Source organism: Aspergillus eucalypticola (assembly GCF_003184535.1).
Source record: "Aspergillus eucalypticola CBS 122712 chromosome Unknown BO83scaffold_38, whole genome shotgun sequence".
In the NCBI taxonomy this organism is placed as follows: domain Eukaryota; kingdom Fungi; phylum Ascomycota; class Eurotiomycetes; order Eurotiales; family Aspergillaceae; genus Aspergillus; species Aspergillus eucalypticola.
The window spans coordinates 214,685-228,127 of record NW_020290312.1 but is presented as its reverse complement, the minus strand read 5'-3'; the positions used below and the strand labels follow the sequence as shown (position 1 = coordinate 228,127).

General features: G+C 50.4%; 8 protein-coding genes across 8 annotated transcripts; 4 read left to right on the top strand and 4 right to left on the bottom strand.

Annotated features, from left to right (window-relative positions):
• Positions 1 to 40: 40 nt before the first annotated feature.
• Positions 41 to 1,179, bottom strand: BO83DRAFT_324546 (CBS domain-containing protein; the record flags this gene model as incomplete). Its single annotated transcript, XM_025527979.1, has 2 exons — positions 41 to 860; positions 911 to 1,179. The coding sequence occupies 2 exons, from the start codon at positions 1,177 to 1,179 to the stop codon at positions 41 to 43; spliced, it is 1,089 nt and encodes a 362-aa protein (XP_025382984.1).
• A 1,304-nt stretch (positions 1,180 to 2,483) lies between these two features.
• Positions 2,484 to 5,732, top strand: BO83DRAFT_412127 (uncharacterized protein; the record flags this gene model as incomplete). The annotated part of the gene is made up of 5 exons (XM_025534373.1): positions 2,484 to 3,644; positions 3,673 to 3,750; positions 3,800 to 3,835; positions 4,137 to 5,222; positions 5,534 to 5,732. 5 exons carry the CDS (start codon positions 2,484 to 2,486, stop codon positions 5,576 to 5,578), a joined length of 2,406 nt encoding a protein of 801 aa, XP_025382983.1. The 3' UTR covers positions 5,579 to 5,732.
• BO83DRAFT_163869 (uncharacterized protein) lies at positions 5,502 to 6,315 on the bottom strand. Its single transcript, XM_025526340.1, has one exon. It carries the CDS (start codon positions 6,140 to 6,142, stop codon positions 5,708 to 5,710), a length of 435 nt encoding a protein of 144 aa, XP_025382982.1. The 5' UTR covers positions 6,143 to 6,315; the 3' UTR covers positions 5,502 to 5,707.
• Positions 6,266 to 6,684, top strand: BO83DRAFT_163953 (uncharacterized protein). Its single transcript, XM_025526341.1, has one exon. The coding sequence runs from the start codon at positions 6,389 to 6,391 to the stop codon at positions 6,620 to 6,622; it is 234 nt and encodes a 77-aa protein (XP_025382981.1). The 5' UTR covers positions 6,266 to 6,388; the 3' UTR covers positions 6,623 to 6,684.
• Positions 6,685 to 6,727: 43 nt separating this feature from the next.
• BO83DRAFT_324728 (GOLPH3/VPS74 family protein) lies at positions 6,728 to 8,025 on the bottom strand (the record flags this gene model as incomplete). Its single annotated transcript, XM_025527984.1, has 4 exons — positions 6,728 to 6,778; positions 6,834 to 7,327; positions 7,424 to 7,670; positions 7,756 to 8,025. The coding sequence occupies 4 exons, from the start codon at positions 8,023 to 8,025 to the stop codon at positions 6,728 to 6,730; spliced, it is 1,062 nt and encodes a 353-aa protein (XP_025382980.1).
• Positions 8,026 to 9,034: 1,009 nt separating this feature from the next.
• acpA (acyl carrier protein) lies at positions 9,035 to 10,152 on the bottom strand. Its single transcript, XM_025532324.1, has 6 exons — positions 9,855 to 10,152; positions 9,730 to 9,747; positions 9,559 to 9,639; positions 9,447 to 9,495; positions 9,326 to 9,364; positions 9,035 to 9,250 (listed from the first exon to the last, which is right to left on the bottom strand). Exons 1-6 carry the CDS (start codon positions 10,071 to 10,073, stop codon positions 9,243 to 9,245), a joined length of 414 nt encoding a protein of 137 aa, XP_025382979.1. The 5' UTR covers positions 10,074 to 10,152; the 3' UTR covers positions 9,035 to 9,242.
• A 78-nt stretch (positions 10,153 to 10,230) lies between these two features.
• BO83DRAFT_382851 (NuoI/complex I 23 kDa subunit family protein) lies at positions 10,231 to 11,753 on the top strand. Its single transcript, XM_025532323.1, has 3 exons — positions 10,231 to 10,722; positions 10,877 to 11,142; positions 11,200 to 11,753. The coding sequence occupies exons 1-3, from the start codon at positions 10,445 to 10,447 to the stop codon at positions 11,328 to 11,330; spliced, it is 675 nt and encodes a 224-aa protein (XP_025382978.1). The 5' UTR covers positions 10,231 to 10,444; the 3' UTR covers positions 11,331 to 11,753.
• Positions 11,754 to 12,668: 915 nt separating this feature from the next.
• BO83DRAFT_431927 (uncharacterized protein) lies at positions 12,669 to 13,127 on the top strand (the record flags this gene model as incomplete). Its single annotated transcript, XM_025535601.1, has 2 exons — positions 12,669 to 12,893; positions 12,939 to 13,127. 2 exons carry the CDS (start codon positions 12,669 to 12,671, stop codon positions 13,125 to 13,127), a joined length of 414 nt encoding a protein of 137 aa, XP_025382977.1.
• Between the last annotated feature and the right edge of the window lie 316 nt (positions 13,128 to 13,443).

Sequence of the window (13,443 nt, the reverse complement as noted above, 5' to 3'; positions counted from 1 at the left end):
TGGATATAGTCCCCACTTGATGGTCTGACACTTTTGACAATCAACTCAAGTCTCCCAGCAGTCCTTCCCAGCCTATCTTGCGGTATTTATCTGGCCTTTGTATTTTCATCTGGGGATAGCCTCGTGGCCTTTTCCGGTCTGACTCTTGCTCGTGCTTGTAAGTCTTGCTGCCGTCGCGGTAGAAGCAGAATAGCTCTTTCCTCATTGGCGTGTCGCGTTTGGTTTTGCTAGGGTTGATTTCGAAGTTCAAGACAGGGGCAGCGTCTAGGCCGGTCGGCTTTTTTGCCTCGCTCTTGATAACTGATAAGTACTGATCGTAGAGAGTTCCATCCCGTTTTGTATCGGGATCTACTAGCCATCCATCAACTTGAAAATCAACCTTAGACGCCTTCGTGAGATCCCCGCAGTCCGCCGCGAGAACAATCTCCAGCGACGGAAAGTCTCGCAGGTATTGAAAGATCTGCACTGAGAGGTCACATTGACGAGACAAGACCAAGACTCGGAGATGTGCAAATGCCCCAGAACTCTGCTGCAACTCGTTCCACGACCGGATGATGCGATTGCTGAGCGTGACCCCGGACGACTCGCCGTTATGCCAGGTCTGCGGTGGCGATGATATTTCCAAAGCTACCAAGTTTCGGATACTAGCTATCTCCACGAGATCAGGAACCCTGGCGATTGATGGGTCCAAACTTAGCACCGCCCGCCAACTCAAGGCATTGCTATTCACCTCCTTCCAGTATTCGGGCATGCCCATCTCCACGCTCTTGACGCTATAGGAGCGGTAACGGCTGACTTCTCGGAATTGCTCGGGGTAGGCCATTGCAAAGAGCTTCCAACTGTGTAGAGTTCTTCTCTTGCTACGGCAAAAGTTAGGCCATATTCGTTTTTATATTCTCGATCATCCTACCTCTTGCCAAGGCAATCCCAGAGGTAGCTAGCAATATGCCAGGGTACGTAAGCAAACATTTCAGGCCGTAGTCTCCTCTGGTCAGACAACAGGCATTTCATGGCGGAATGCTGTAATGAGGGCGCCCCGACTCGGCTGCTCTCCTCCCACCTTTCTGGCAAGAACGGAGACTCGTGAACCCAAAAGGGTCCATTAGGGTACTTGGAAGGATGAAAGGCCATCTCCCTATAGGCCTGGCCGGTTCGCCGGTCGATAGTAACGCCGGCCATTTCTGAGACAGCCCGCTTGGGCTTTGTATATGAGCTAGCAATACGTCACTCAGCTGCGGCACATGAATTCCCCTTTCATTAGTTACGTAAGGATGTGTTGCACGATAGTAAATCAGATCGTTTAGACGAGTGTTCGTTGCTGAAGCGGGTAATATCGATGTGATGGGAGTAGGAGTAAATGTTTCACCGCAGACGCAATTCAAGTAACACAGCCACGTGATCTGAGACAAGCACAAATATAACGGCCTGATATGAAGTCCGAGGAGTTTGGGCGAAATGTGAAATAAAGCCGGTTGACACGGTCCGTGTTTTCAGCTAGTATGTGAAATGTTCTCGCGACTCTGTTTTTGATGGCTTGTCATGTGACTGTCCGGTAGATACTGAAGGGTCCCAGTATCCTAATAGGGAAGCCCCACCGATCGAGTGGTTCGTTCTTTCCTTCTTAGTCTCTTGATCTACTATTCATCTTTGGTTCTGTTCACTTTCCTCCTCCTCCTCTCCCTCTTCCTTTTCGTCTTCTCTCTTAACCCGTCTGTCAGAAGCCTCAGTCACAGAAAACTATAAGGCTACCATTACAGTTTCACCATGACCAACTCAGAATGCCGCGTGATGATCCGACTGACTGAATATCCGATGGCCAACTACCATGCAACTAACACAAACCTCATGCTAACATAAATCCATCTCCGCTTAAATGATTCATCGCGATAATATCATTACAAAACTGAGCCCAAGGCACCTCTCGGCATTCTCACTGCAGCAAATAACGCGCTCAGCAACGGTCTAAATACGTACGTTCAGGGATCTGCCCGCCCTGTTCCTGCGCTCCCTGCAGATGACTGTCCCATACCCGCGCCCCGGGGGGCTGGTCAGTTGCTGCGCCTCGATATCCCATAGGTCACAAGTCAATCGAGGCTGACGCGGGCGCCAGGCAGCGAGCCCTCTCATGCATGTATCTCTCCGTCTGCATATCTCGGTCGATCCTATACCCCACAGGGACACAGCCTTATGGCCCTGTTCCCCTGACTCCTCAAAATAGGAAATGACTCAGGCCAAGCTGCCTGAGCCCGTATAGATGCCACTGCCCTGCGGCTTGGGATCAATATGATGCAGTCCTGCAGGATCAGGAGGCTGCCTGCCTCGTGGCGCCCGATATTGTACATCTTAGAGGGCTATAAACTGGCTTAAATCTTCACTCACCTGCAGAACGCTATTCTATCTTTCAGTATCGCTATCAATTCAACTCAACTTATCACAATACAATCGTGAGGGACTTAAGCTCACACGAGCAGATACGCACAAAAATGTCTTCTGATACAAACCTCAAAGACCCTACTGTCCTTCACAAGGTCGTACGGGTAGTACATGCATGGAAGCGAGAGTCAAGCATGCTCCAAATGGTCACTTCATTCATCTCAAAGCCACCATCGATTCAAACGGCAGACGCTCGTCAGCATACCGTATGGTTGTTTGATAACACTGCCTATCAGGTACCGGCGCCCACAGCATCAAGACAGGCATCATGGCACGCAGAAGTCGTGGCCTGCGCTTTCCGCAAGAATAGCCGAAGGGATATCACCAAGCTGGTCGCCATGATTGCAGACCTCATTGGACTGGATGGAGAGATAGGAACGGACAAGGAGACACGCCATCGGATAACAGAACGACTACAGCCATTCCTGTTTCATACTGCCTCTGCCCACTTGATGACACTCGAAACTCCCTTGTCGAACAGCACCATCCAGATGCAGAAGATCGGGCCCACCGATGAGAGTGGCATCAGTAGTCAGACAATTAGCGCAAACAGCAAGCACATCACAGATGGCACTAGAATTCGATCATATCTTCGAGGTTGGGGAAACCAGGTTTTCATGGACACCATCTTTGCTGGTCCAGAAGGTTGGCTTGTCATCTCCGACATCGACGATACAATCAAGTACACCAAGACTTCTGAGACCACTGGCATCCTTCGCACCACGTTCGTCGAAGACCCCAAGCCTATTGCCGGAATGCCTCAGCTCTATGCCCATATCCAGAACCAGCTTGTACCCGCATGGTTCTATGTCTCGGCTTCTCCTTATAATTTGTACCCTTTTTTGCACGGATTCCTTGGTTCATATTTCAGTCCGGGTACGATGATTCTTCGAGATTCATCCTGGTTGGATATCAGCGAGCTAGTAAAGTCCTTCACCGTTAACACACACGAGTACAAAGTGGACCGTGGGGAGAAAATTCATGGATGGTTTCCCAAGCGCCAAGTGCTCTGTATCGGAGACTCCACCCAGCAAGATCCCGAGGCCTACGCAGAACTTTATAAGAGGCATCCGCACTGGATCCAAGCGATTTGGATCAGGAAGGTCACAGACGTGCCTCACTTGGATGAACAGAACTCCCCAGAGAGGTTCAAAAATGCGTTTGCGGGTATTCCAGAACACGTGTGGAGGGTGTTCGAACAACCGGCGGAAGTGCATTATCTGGTGGCTGAACTTAAAGTCAAGCAGTCGACAGGCACAATCCCCAAAACAAGGCCTGGTCTACGCACAGAAACTTCCGCCACCGCCAAAAGACTTGGTGATGAGCTCACTATCGCCTGATCAGTCGATCTATTGACGGTGCTGAGATAAGCCGTTCTCTCTTGGGTTACGTCAACATGAGAGTATGTTCACCCGCAGCCACGGAGGCTGCAGCCCACACCAGAATTTATACTAAGCTCTCTTGTGCCCAAGGTAGCAGATCATTTTATTTTCCCCGAGTTACAGGAAGAAGCTCAGAATATTCCAACAAGTCAAGGCTTATCCACTGAAAAAATTTGTCCCACCTGGCACTAAGCATAACGAAGCTTCGCGGCACTCACTGTCGCAGCGGTTCATGTCAATTGAGCTTGAATACTCTATTAAATACGAAAGGTGACTGCGACACTATCACGCATTAGAGGGACCGAGCGAATCGTCATGAAGCCTGCAAAGCCTCAGTCAACCACGATGGACGAACAGACGTTCGTGCCACCAACAATGAGGGCGCTTTACTTCAGCCCGGCATCAACAGCCGTCACAGACCACACACCTATGGACGAGCCTAGGACGGATTCCCATGTGAAGTTCGACACGGACTTTCAAACTCCCATTCCTTCAGGGAACGACTATCTCGTCAAGGTGCAGGCAGCCGCCTTTTCCCATGATGAGCTCCGGCTATCTAATATTTTGAACCCATCCAAGTCCATTCCGCAGATCCCTTTGCATAGTTTTTGCGGTACAGTCATTAGTACCCCTGAAAAAGACCACTGGAACCCAGACGGGCCCAAATTCAAGGTTGACGACGCCGTCTTTGGGCTGATCAAGCACACGCGCGACGGTGCAGCAGCCGACTACGTCATCGTATCTGAAGATGAGCTGGCGTACAAGCCCAAAAACATCAGCGCTGCTGAGGCAGCTACCATACCCATGCCCGCCTTGACGGCCTGGGAGGCGTTATTCAAGTACGCCGGGCTTGACACCGCCGACGTTAGACAGGGTCGCCAGCAGCTACGGGTTCTCATTACCAACGCGCGCAACAATGAAATTGCCACTCAGGCACTACAATTGCTTCGATCGCATAAGCTCTTCCCGCACTCGCGGCCCTGGATTTGCGCAACCTGTGACGCTGAAGACCAGGAGGATTACCTGCGGAAAGAATACGACGTGGACGCGACGATCTATGCGCCACTTCCCCTACCACAGGACTATGATCTCGGGTCCATCTTTCGCAAGAACCGCTGGAAACCGGTAGATGTCGTCCTGGACTGCGCTGGTCAGGAGATGTTCGAGCAAGCACACTCTCCAAAGGTCATCAAAGAGCATGGTGCTGTCCTGACCGCGGTAGACTCGACGCCGGCGGAAGCCAGAAACCCTCTCGATGACGATGAGCCCCGCAAGGATGGCGTGCTTAGTCGCTTCATTCTTGTCAGCCCCAATGGTGAGGCCTTGAGCCGGATTTCCGAGCTAGTTGAGGCAGACGAGGTCCGAGGGAGGGTCGAGAGCATCAAGGACTTGGTTGACGGCATGGACGTGCTATCCTCGGGGGCGGCAGGAGCGGGCGGAGGGCGACGGGGAGGTATGATGGTGATCCGGGTTAACTAGCATGAAGCGTCTGATATCTATCTTCTTCGTGATCTTGTATTTCTAAGCAGCATGACAGCTCCGTGAATGTACCATACTCGGCAGCTACATTAGCGATTAATTTCATCAATGTTTAGACTAGTAGATCTATAGACCATCGTCAGAGAAGGGCAGACCAAGGCAAAGTATCTCGCTAGCCCGGGCGCATGAGACGGATTGATACCAAAATTCTTTTCTTGTTATTGAATCTTACAGGTAAGCGAAGCATACCCTTGAAAGTAACTAACGACATGGTGGAAGAGTAAAGCGCTAGAAGCACAATCAACAGACAGAAAAGAAGAAGAGAAGAAAAGGAAATCGGAAAAGAGAAAAGGGAGTAGAAACACATACAGGCTCAATCCGAGTCAGGTGCCGCACAAATTAAACAAGAAACCTCACTCACGACAAGACTTTGGTGCGACGTGATGATCGAAAGGGAACGGAAACAAAAAGAAAGGAAGGATTGATAAGAAGGAAGACGAATTCGACAGCACAAGCCACCCAGTGTACATGGTAGATACATTCATGAATGGAACGGAGTAGACGGAGGGGAAACGGACAGGAAACTTTAAGCTCCCCTCTGCTACACATGTTGAGGGAAGCAAAGAAAATAAAGAGGGGGGTGTTAGGGGATGATTAGAGGAAGTGGAAACAATTGGAATAATGACTTTAGGTAGAAGAAGAAAGAAAAGGAAGGGGGAAAAATAGTAGATAAAAATAAATTTTTTAGAGGGAAATAAAAGAATCATAAATAGAATAGTAAATAAAGTAAAAGCAGAGGTCCGTGCAAGGCCTCTTTGGATGTTTCTGTCTCCATGTGTAGCACTCATTCTTAATCTCTCTTTATGTTTTTTTCTTTTCTTCTTCTTTTCGATAGTTTTTTGGTTGTCTGATGACAAAGGCACAAACCAGTTGCGTCCTTGTCATGGCATACCGGGTTCAGTGTTCTGGATGGCGCCCCCCGGTGCTGGTTGTCTGTCCTGGCTGCATGCATCTGAACGGGGTTTAACTTCCCAGAGGTGCGTACAATTCCTGTGGGAATTGGGGGAGTGTGTGCTTTGAGAAATACATATGGCATGGCCGCGCTTTACCCCCTTGAAAATAGAGGGAGGGAGCGGGCGAGTCGATGGGTGGAAAAGAAAGCTGTGGAACAAAAGCAGACGATGAAAACACAGATCAATGGAGATCGAATCGAACATCCCGTGCAAAACAATGCAAGACGGATTTCATATAAACGCCACTCTGCCAGTTCCAACCGGTATACCGGTGACTACTTCAAGAAGAAGCCAAGTAGAGCTCCCCCGGGGTAGTTGTTTTGTTGATTCAGAAACCAATAGCATAAGGGGAAATAATAGGAAAATAAAAAGACAAACTAGGTTGGGGACTATAGCAGATGACGAAGAATGATAATACCCTTACAGTAGGGAGTCGAGTCTAGTGAAAACGCTCAAACATGCTGCCACAATCTGCAAGAGGATTAGCACTGAGCGCAGAGTAGTCAATGGATGAGGAGAAACGTACCTCCATCTGAAGTTCTCGGTCCTTAGATTTGTTCACCTCGTCGTTGATAGCCTGTGCCAGATTGGCTCCAATGGCCTGCGACCCTCCTGCTCTCCGGGCAAATGGCCACTGAGAGTATTCAGCAAGCAACTCATCCACCTGCGCGAATGCCCTTTCGCGGGCCTCGTGACTCATTGTGACCAGAGCGTTCTCCAGCACGTTGGCCGCATAGGCCGCGCATACCATGGTGATGGTTCGTAGGTAACGGAACTCGACGTCTTCAGGAAGCCATGCATTTGCCGGGAGGATCACTGTACGGCTGCTGCAGACGTTGCGGACCCGGCGGTGGAGATCGTCCTTGGCGCCTCCATCGGCGACGGGATGCGTAGCCATGTCGAAGAGGAGGAAGTTCCGCTTTTCGGTGCGGAGGATACCCTTGTCTACCAAACCTTTGGCGAGGCGTTCGCGCACTTGCTTGAGTTGGTAGCCAATCTTCATCAGATTCCATGTTTCACCTGCCCGGAAGACACGTCGCGTCAGCCAATGCGTTCAATAGCAATGGTGGAAGAATCAACAAGGATTATGATCGGAGATGCTCCTGCGTAACGTACCGCTCAACAAATCGATCCAGGAGTTCACGCTCATCTTCTCACTCGACTTCATTATCTTCAGCGCCTCGTCCAGCAAGACCTCCCCAGTTAGCGTATCGTCGACCACCTCAATCACCCGATCGGCCAAAGGGAAACGTCGCCGAGAGGTGTCCTTCTGCATGCTGATCCGACCACGGAGCGCTAACTCGATCACGATGCATCCTCGGAGAGCGTATGAGATGTTCTCGTTCCAAAAAGACAGATAACCCTACAGCGACACCAAGCCATCCCGGACGCGCCTGTCAGTCATTGAACACTGGGTGTAGATGCGCGTAGCCAGGCTAGGGGCTCACCTGCTTATCCTTCAAGCCCAACAGAAGCACCTCTTCCATCAGCGTCAACTTGGGCTGCTTGCTGCGTTCCTCCGTCTCACTGATGTCCCTAGGATCGAAGGCGATTTTGTGACCGTTTTCGGAGCTGGTGAACGAGGTCTCGGGGATGCGGTTATCCAGCGACGAACCATTTCTCGACACGGGCGAAGAGACTCTGCTGTCGTCGTTGTCTTCGGCGCCAGCGGCTCGACCGCCACCTCTCCGGCGAGTCAAGCCCCCGGCTGAGGCCATGAGGATCTAAATGCGGCTGGAGGACGGGAGTGGGGGGGGAGGGAGGGATAAAGGGAACCAGGGTGGTGTCGATAAGCACGCAAATGATGGAGTCTATGCCGTTATCGTCTGCGACATGGACAGATGTTTGCTTATTGGGCGGGTGCCTGGGTGATTTTCTTGGGGGGGGGGGGGTTAGGAAGATCGGAGGTTGGAGTTGCTAGAATGGAAGAGTGACGCCGGAAAGTTTGCTAGACGGGAAATTGTCAGGGGGGGTGGATGTTGTGGTGGAAGACGACGACGAAGAGGAAAGGCAGGCCGACAATCAATGGGGGAAGAAGGAGACGGGCGGCCAGAGAAGTGGGTAACTGAGCGGAGCAGCGACAAGAAATCCCAATTTCAGCCCGGTGAAAGTTCAAGACAAGAAAAAACGGTGGTGGGAGGGAGATAAAACCCGGGGAGGGAAGTTGGATGGAGGAGATATAAAGATTGATTGCGGTCGATGCGGTCGCTAAGGCTATCTGGCGCTTGGTCTTCCTTTGGCTGGGCGTCTCCAGTTAGTTAGTTGTTGCTTCTTCGGTGACGGACCCCATTCTTTTTATGGTCACTACTACTACTTATTACTTACTACTTTCTACTTCTACTTATCTATTCCCAGCCCACTCGGTTCCAGGCCCCTGCGTGTTTTATTTTTTGTTTTATTTGATTTGATTTTATTTTTCTCTCTCTCTGCTTCAGTCGCATTTACATTGGTTTCAAGGCTGCAGCAGGAAATCCCAGCCCTTCTCACCTTTATTATGCTGGCTGGGGCCCTGCACTTAACATTTCTCGTTGATTGCTCCCGAATCGGTAGCCTCCACGTCATCCCACGGAACCGCATATCAGATTCGTTCCGACCTGAACACCGCGTGCAATACCAAGCTTAATTTGACGCTATCAGTTCCCTCAGCATTGGTTTCCCAGCAAATGAAATTACTTGTTCAACAACCCTCAATAAAAAGAAGAGAAGATGTTTCATACGAAAAAAGACCAGCCAAAATCAGTCAAAACTGCATTGAAGATGATATACACGATATAATAGAGTGAAAGAGCACAGGCATGTATCAGCATACAGAGTAGCGTGACCGACTCCGGGTACCTCCACTATGGCAAGTCCCATGTAGATGCACGCCAGAAGTCCCTTTCCTTTCTATTCTAAATCCCCCAATCCACTCCGAATCCTCGCATTACGTTCATATTTAGTGAGCTAGCAGAGTAGTCAGTACCAAATCCCCACAAGTCATGTTCACTGGCACAACAAAGTGTGTTATGTTAAACTTACCATCGGGCTGACCAAGGATGTACTCAACAGCCTTGTCAACTATAGCAGAAGGGATGGTCAGTATATGTTCTCCGGCGTCGCAATACCCTGTAAGGGCATCTCATCCCAAAGCTGCACTTACCGCTGTGGATGGTGTCGGCCTCCTTGTCGGGGATCTCAATGCTGAATTCCTATAGACATCCCTATCAGTATACAACGTCAAGTATAAACCAGGGCATATGCGATATCCATACCTCCTCAATGGCCATGACGACCTCAACGGTATCCAAGCTGTCCAGACCGAGGTCGTTCGCGAAGTGAGAGGCACCGTTGATCTGTTACATCGCGACCGTTAAGCTATGTTTCTTTACCCGCGGGAAAATCCCGGCCAATGACATCGGGCGTCATCGGGTATCCAAACTAACCTTGCTAGCATCGGAGACCTGTAATAATTCCAGCCTGTCAGTCATTGTGCTTGTTTTATATTTCTTGATAGCTTGCAATTCCTCGCCTTGAGCGAGAAGTTGAAAACGCGCGATTCCGGACGCACCTTGTCAAAGTTCTTCAGAAGGTTGACTATCCGACCCTCAACCTCGTCCTTGTTGAGACCGGCGGGAGCGGAGTAGAGTCTGACACCCTGGTAGGCAAAGCGAGGGGCGAATTGGGCCGGACGAGCGACAGGAGAGCTACGGATCTGGAAGGGAGCCGGAGTCTTGACGGCACGAGGGACGGAGGCCCTGAGGGAGCGGACGACAGCGGAGCGGAACATGATGGCAGGAAGGTGAAGCTGAAAAGGGAGGCTAAAAAAGGCCTGTATAAGAAGAAGAGGTGGAGTGGCGGGGGGGGGGAGAATGAGGAGGAGAAGGTAGTGATGGAATGGGGAAAGATTGGGGGAAATGAAGCGATGGATGATGAACGGGTTTGGATTCTGTTGCGGCTCGGAGGAAGCAAAATCCTGGCGGCGGGCCAATCACGGGGCGGCAGAAAGCCATGACCTAAGCAGGCCGGCGACCCAAGCAGAACTTCGTCGACTTCCACCTCCAACCGCTTCTGATTCGAATTGCTGCTGTTCCCCCCCTCTGTCAATTGACCTCCCCCCTCGTCATCCCCGCTCTTTCGCGCGCTTCTTCGACTTCCGCGATGGCCGCCCCCAAGTCCGTCGCCAGGCTCGTCGCCTACTCTCGTCCTACAGCCTTCCCTCTCCGCTCTTCGCCCTTGGGATCCATCGCAAACTTCTCTTCCTCGGTGAACCGGGCAGCTACGCCAGCTGGTCCCCCCCAACCGGGCTTCCGTCTGCCCCCTCCGAAGAAATGGGACGAAGGCACTGAGTCTTCTCTCGACAAGGCCGGAAAGTACTTCCTTATGGCTGAGTTGTTGCGCGGCATGTACGTCGTGCTGGAGCAGTTCTTCAGACCTCCGTAAGTCGCCCCATCCAGCTTCGTCAGGTTTGCCTCGGTGCAGATCATCATCAGAACGTCTCGTGGATCTTCTAAGCATGTCTATTGCTTTTCATTATTTTGGGGAGGATCGTTCTGTCTCAATGGATCTGCGGCTGATGCGCTGGTCGTTTAGTTACACCATCTTCTACCCCTTCGAGAAGGGTCCCATCTCCCCCCGTTTCCGTGGCGAACACGCTCTGCGTCGCTACCCCACCGGTGAAGAGCGCTGCATTGCCTGCAAGCTCTGCGAGGCCATCTGCCCGGCCCAGGCTATCACCATCGAGGCTGAGGAGCGTGAGGATGGAAGCCGTCGCACGACGCGTTACGATATCGACATGACCAAGTGCATCTACTGTGGTTACTGCCAGGAGAGTTGCCCCGTCGACGCTATTGTTGAGAGTGAGTAATCACTAAAATTATGTAGGACGTGAGTCGTTTACTGACAATGTCGCGTAGCTTCCAACGCCGAATATGCCACCGAGACCCGTGAAGAGCTGTTGTACAACAAGGAGAAGCTTCTCGCCAACGGTGACAAGTGGGAGCCCGAAATTGCTGCTGCTATCAGAGCCGATGCTCCTTACCGCTAAGCGGCACCTGTATTTGCCAATGATGACACCGGACACGGTGTCCATGTGACACTCCCCTTGAAAGAGATGCGAGAAAAACATGATATTAGAAAGAGAGCCTTTCCGACCTAGAAAGCCTGGCTTGTAGCCACTCCCAATTATCCCCCACGCTGTACATATCTCACGCCCAACCCCCTTCGCCTCCCTGATTACCTTCTGTACTAGTCGGGTCTACCGGAATTGATCAGATCGGCCACTCGATTCCGGGTCTGGTTTTGTCTTTGATGTTGAAGGAAATCCTGCATGTTGTGTTGTTGTTCTTTTTACTCTTGTTTGTCTAGGGATCCAATCAAAGAATTTTTCCTTTGTTATGTGCCAGAAATAGTGCCTAAGCAACGACTATCGCCAGTGCAGCAATCATTATTAACAGATAAGCTTGGATCACTCAACGATATACTGATAACATCCCAAATGGTCTGCCATAATATTCCGTCACTCACTCACACCCCAACCAAGCACGCAATGTCCTCAACACTGCGGAACCCAGCTAGCAATCTCTCCCAGCCCATCACCCGTCTTTTGCTACTACATACCTCTATCAATCGGAAATATCGGATATATCCTACCCTTCCATACAAAACCACCCATACCCAGCAACTAGAACATAACCACCCCATGTCCGATAAGCTATCGTGGAAAACCCCATCTCGACCGACATGATACTTTCAAAATATACACAGTACCTACACCGCAACTCAGCCTTCATGTCCAAACAAGGGTCCAGACCATCCACAAAAGCATACTATCCATACGACTACCCGAATAGACAATCCTACACCACAAACCTCCCACGGAACTACCACACATCTCTCCCACAAAACAAAAGGAAACTGCCATTTCTTTCTCTCCCTCAATCTCTGGTAGCGACGAGAACGTCCCGTCCCGTAGTCTGTAACAAAGCAACAGAGCTAGTAGACTAGGTTAGTGTTAGTGTTGGGAGTTTTCTTTGTGCAGTAACAGGTTGACACGTTCCAGTGCTGGTAGATGAAAGTTGTAGGAGAATGCCTAGGACATAGCCCTTATATTCATACTGTGATACGTTTTAAAGCTATTAAGCATCTTTGTAGACCCTTCTAGACTTCTATATGCCCCATCACGTCCTGCATAAGGGATAGGATATTCGCTCACGGCATATCCCAAACATCTACAAGAACTCATGAACTTCAATAGGCCAAAATAGCTATATAAGCCCTTTCATCACGAGATGGTCCCCTTATACAATGAAAGAATCACCATCCTATCCCATTCCAATCCCAACCCAACCCAGCCCAGCCCTCATCCCCTATCTACCCACCAACAATGACCACCACCACCGCCACCCTCTCCCTCCTCGTCTTCCATGGCTCCCCCCTCGACTTCATCAAATACCGGCACGCCGTGCTCCTCCTCACCACATACCCCGACAACCAACAAAGCATGTTCCACATCACGGGGCCCCCCGGCGAATTCAAATTCGTTGAGGTAACCGGGGCGAATCCCACGCAGAGCGCGAAACTAGAGCGGAATATCCCCGTCGTAACGACGGTAAGTGGTGGTGATAATAATAATAATTCTACTATCTCTAGGAAGATGGTCAGGGATGCGTGCGCTAGGGTTAAAGTGCGGAATGATCTCCCCGGGTGGAATTGTCAGAATTGGGTGGGTGAGGCATTGTCGGAGTTGGTCAAGATTGGGTGTTGTACGGAGGTGCAGAGGGGGTTGGCTGTTGATGGGATGGTGGATGCGTGTTTGGAGGCGAGGGATGAGAGGTTTGCTTAATTTCTCTCTTTCATTTTTTATATATTGGGGAGGGGTTTGAGAGTTTGAGGTGGAGAAGGGGGTAAAAGTTTTGATCATGTTAGATTGATAGATGGGGTGGTGATAGACGATACTAGATGATGGATGATGAGTGATGATGATGATGATGATTGATGATGGGTAACTCTTTCGGGTTCATGACTTATGAGGTATGACTTGGACTGAGTTACGACATAGACAAAAGTTTGCTGGCAGACAATTTTAAACGAAGATGATGATGGATCACACTACCATGCTGCACTTCATTACTCAAACAAATTCGTACATGAATGTAGTA

Bases quoted from the DNA above. Each gene is read 5' to 3' on its own strand.
- BO83DRAFT_163953 (XM_025526341.1), top strand. From the start codon at position 6,389: ATGGCCGCGCTTTACCCCCTTGAAAATAGAGGGAGGGAGCGGGCGAGT.
- BO83DRAFT_163869 (XM_025526340.1), bottom strand. From the start codon at position 6,142: ATGAGTGCTACACATGGAGACAGAAACATCCAAAGAGGCCTTGCACGG.
- acpA (XM_025532324.1), bottom strand. From the start codon at position 10,073: ATGTTCCGCTCCGCTGTCGTCCGCTCCCTCAGGGCCTCCGTCCCTCGT. The intron at 9,496-9,558 runs GTATGGATATCG...GGATGTCTATAG, and splicing joins TCGTCATGGCCATTGAGGAG to GAATTCAGCATTGAGATCCC. The intron at 9,365-9,446 runs GTAAGTGCAGCT...CTTCTGCTATAG, and splicing joins GGCCGACACCATCCACAGCG to TTGACAAGGCTGTTGAGTAC.
- BO83DRAFT_382851 (XM_025532323.1), top strand. From the start codon at position 10,445: ATGGCCGCCCCCAAGTCCGTCGCCAGGCTCGTCGCCTACTCTCGTCCT. The intron at 10,723-10,876 runs GTAAGTCGCCCC...CTGGTCGTTTAG, and splicing joins GAGCAGTTCTTCAGACCTCC to TTACACCATCTTCTACCCCT. The intron at 11,143-11,199 runs GTGAGTAATCAC...AATGTCGCGTAG, and splicing joins CGTCGACGCTATTGTTGAGA to CTTCCAACGCCGAATATGCC.